The sequence below is a fragment of the Chinchilla lanigera genome, unplaced genomic scaffold (assembly GCF_000276665.1).
Source record: "Chinchilla lanigera isolate Chin_1 unplaced genomic scaffold, ChiLan1.0 scaffold00093, whole genome shotgun sequence".
NCBI classification, from domain to species: domain Eukaryota; kingdom Metazoa; phylum Chordata; class Mammalia; order Rodentia; family Chinchillidae; genus Chinchilla; species Chinchilla lanigera.
This window is the reverse complement of record NW_004955494.1, coordinates 454,046-456,689: the sequence shown is the minus strand read 5'-3', so window position 1 is coordinate 456,689 and position 2,644 is coordinate 454,046. Positions and strand designations below refer to the sequence as shown.

Below are 2,644 nucleotides of genomic sequence, written 5' to 3'. Positions count from 1 at the left end.
AACATACAAGGCAAGAACATGACCTCAGGGGGTTTAGCTTCTAACACCATCTCTGTCACTCACTATTGGTATACTTTGGATAAGTTTCATTTTTTTAAAGAAAATTATTTTTATTAGTATATTTTAGGTATTCATAGGGGAATGGTAAAAAAGAGCATCAAGATATATCATGTACAGGTAAAAATTCCCTGTGATGAATGTGCTCATTATGGACAAGTGTTTCAACCTCTTTCTGCCTCAGTGTCCTCATCCGCAAAACAGAAATAGCAAAAGCACATGCCTCATGAGGTTGCCTTGATGTATACAGGTGGCAATACACATTATTTGGTCATTGCCTGGCATGAAATAAGAATCAAATATATCTTTGTAGTATTACTTTCTACCAGTTCTTGAAATCACGAATGGAACTAAGTTAAACAGTGATTTGGTGGGCAATACTCAAAATTAACTAAAGCTACCATTAATATGGTTTTCATTACCAAGTTAGTGGTTTCCAAAGCAGAATCTGTGCAGTGCTTCCTTGGTACCATGTCCCAAAACAGGCAAAGCGTTAGGAAGCAGATCTTCTCATCATTTGCATGTCCAGTACAAGAGCTAAGAATTCGGAGATAAACAAATGCAATGAATTTGAAAATGATCTGCCAACTGCTTCCACCTGTGATGTGAATAGTGGGAGCTATCAAGGATCCATCCCTCAAATGCTAGGAAGACATTTTCCTGCAGAATCCAGAGAGGAGCAACAACTCAAGATGGCTAAACCCAGCAACTCTTCAGAACATGAACTGTCATCATCTGTCATCATCTTAACTTTTATAATCATAGGCACTGAAAGCTTTGTTGGTATCATCGTAAACAGTTTCATCATGGCTATAAATGTGACTGTATGGGTTCAGAAAAAGGCCATTTCCACCAGTGGACAGATCCTCCTTTTCCTGAGTGCTTCCAGAATAGCCCTTCAAAGCTTCATGGTGCTAGACATTATCTCAGTCTGCACATTCCCAGATTCTTATTTCAAATGTGTCTTCAATTACACATTCAGAGTATGTTTCATGTTCTTAAACTGCTGTGGCCTCTGGTTCGCTGCTGTGCTCAGTTTCTATTACTTTGTGAAGATCTCCAACTTCTCCTGTCCACTTCTCCTCAAGCTGAAGTGGAGAATTTCTGGATTGATTCCCTGGTTCCTGTGGCTGTCAGTGCTTATTTCCTTCAGCATCAGCATGTCCTTCCCCAAAATTGTCTGCACTGTGAGCTATAACAGCTCTTTTACTTTCCACTACTCCAACTACACAAAGACTGGTATGGTCACTCTGGCTATTTTCTTTAACCTGGGGATCTTCATTCCACTGGCGATTTTCATCGTGACTGCCACTCTGCTGATCATCTCTCTCAAGAGACACACCCTACAGATGAAAAACAGTGCCACTGGCTACAGGGACCCTAGTACCGTGGCTCATGTGGAGGCCATCAAAGCAATCAGCTACTTTCTCATCCTCTACATTTTCAATGCGGTTGCCCTGTTTCTCTTGCTGTCCTCCGTCTTTCCTCACGGTTTTCTCTGGACTGTTTCGCTCAAAATCATCATAGCTGCCTATCCAGCTGGCCACTCAATTCTACTGATTCAGGACAACCCTGGGTTAAGAAGAGCTTGGAAGCAGCTTCAACCTCAAATTCATCTTTGTCCAAAAGAGTAGACTGTGAGATGAGTACCTGAAGAGGACCACAGGATCTGGGACAACAAGCCCTGCCCTTCCTTCAAGTAGACCCATCTTCCTTCCTTTCTTCTTCAAACTTGGTCAGATCCCTTTACCTGGTGTGAGTTTTTTGTATAGGAGGTTGTCCTTCATTTTTGCTTTGCTTCATGGGCACAATCCTACTGATGTTTCATGTATTTTTTTTTTTTTTGCCTGAGCTGTGTCTACCTTCTCTTGCTCTATCTATAGCTGTGATTCTAGATAATGACTCTATATTAAAATGTCTACAGTAGCCTTTTGAAGACATGAATGTCTAAACCCAGCCTTGGACCTTCTAGTCACTTAAATCATAATTTCTGTATTGGAACTTAGACAACTTCCTGAAGTCTCCAGGTAATTCTGACGTGCAGCCAGCATTGACACAGCCACCAAAATAGAAGGTTCTGAAGCTTTAGATCCTGAAAACTCTACTCTTCCCCTTCCACACACATTTTAAGCACATTCAAAATGATATATAGTAAGCATAAAAGGAGATAGACTTTCTGTAGATGGGAAAGAAATCAAGAGATGGAGTGAGGGGAAGGGGACATAAAAAGTATTGAGATGTGTTATGTACATGTATGAACTCCCCACGATCAATGTAATCATTATGTTTTGCAAACATATATTCAAAAATAAAAAAGAAGAGAAACAATAAAGCTGGAGATATCTCCGAGTATTATTCTCCTAAAGTTTCTTGCAAAAAAAAAAAAAAAAAGCTAGGCCAGGCATTGTGGTGAATGGCTGTAATCCCAGCATGGGGGAGGCTAAGGCAAGAGAATCTCGAGTTCAAGGCCAGCCTGGGCTATGTAGTGAGTTCAAGACCAGTCAGAACTACATAGCAAAACTGTGTCTCAAAAAAGGGAAAATAAATAACTTGGAAATATCTCTCAAGATCAACAATACATAAAATA

The 2,644-nt window shown here is 40.3% G+C and overlaps 1 protein-coding gene across 1 annotated transcript; it reads left to right on the top strand.

The window, feature by feature from the left end:
- Positions 1-698: 698 nt before the first annotated feature.
- LOC102025919 (taste receptor type 2 member 39-like) lies at positions 699-1,698 on the top strand. The gene is given in 2 exon segments (XM_013504915.1): positions 699-1,649; positions 1,651-1,698. Coding segments are annotated over 2 exon segments (999 nt in total).
- Positions 1,699-2,644: the final 946 nt, after the last annotated feature.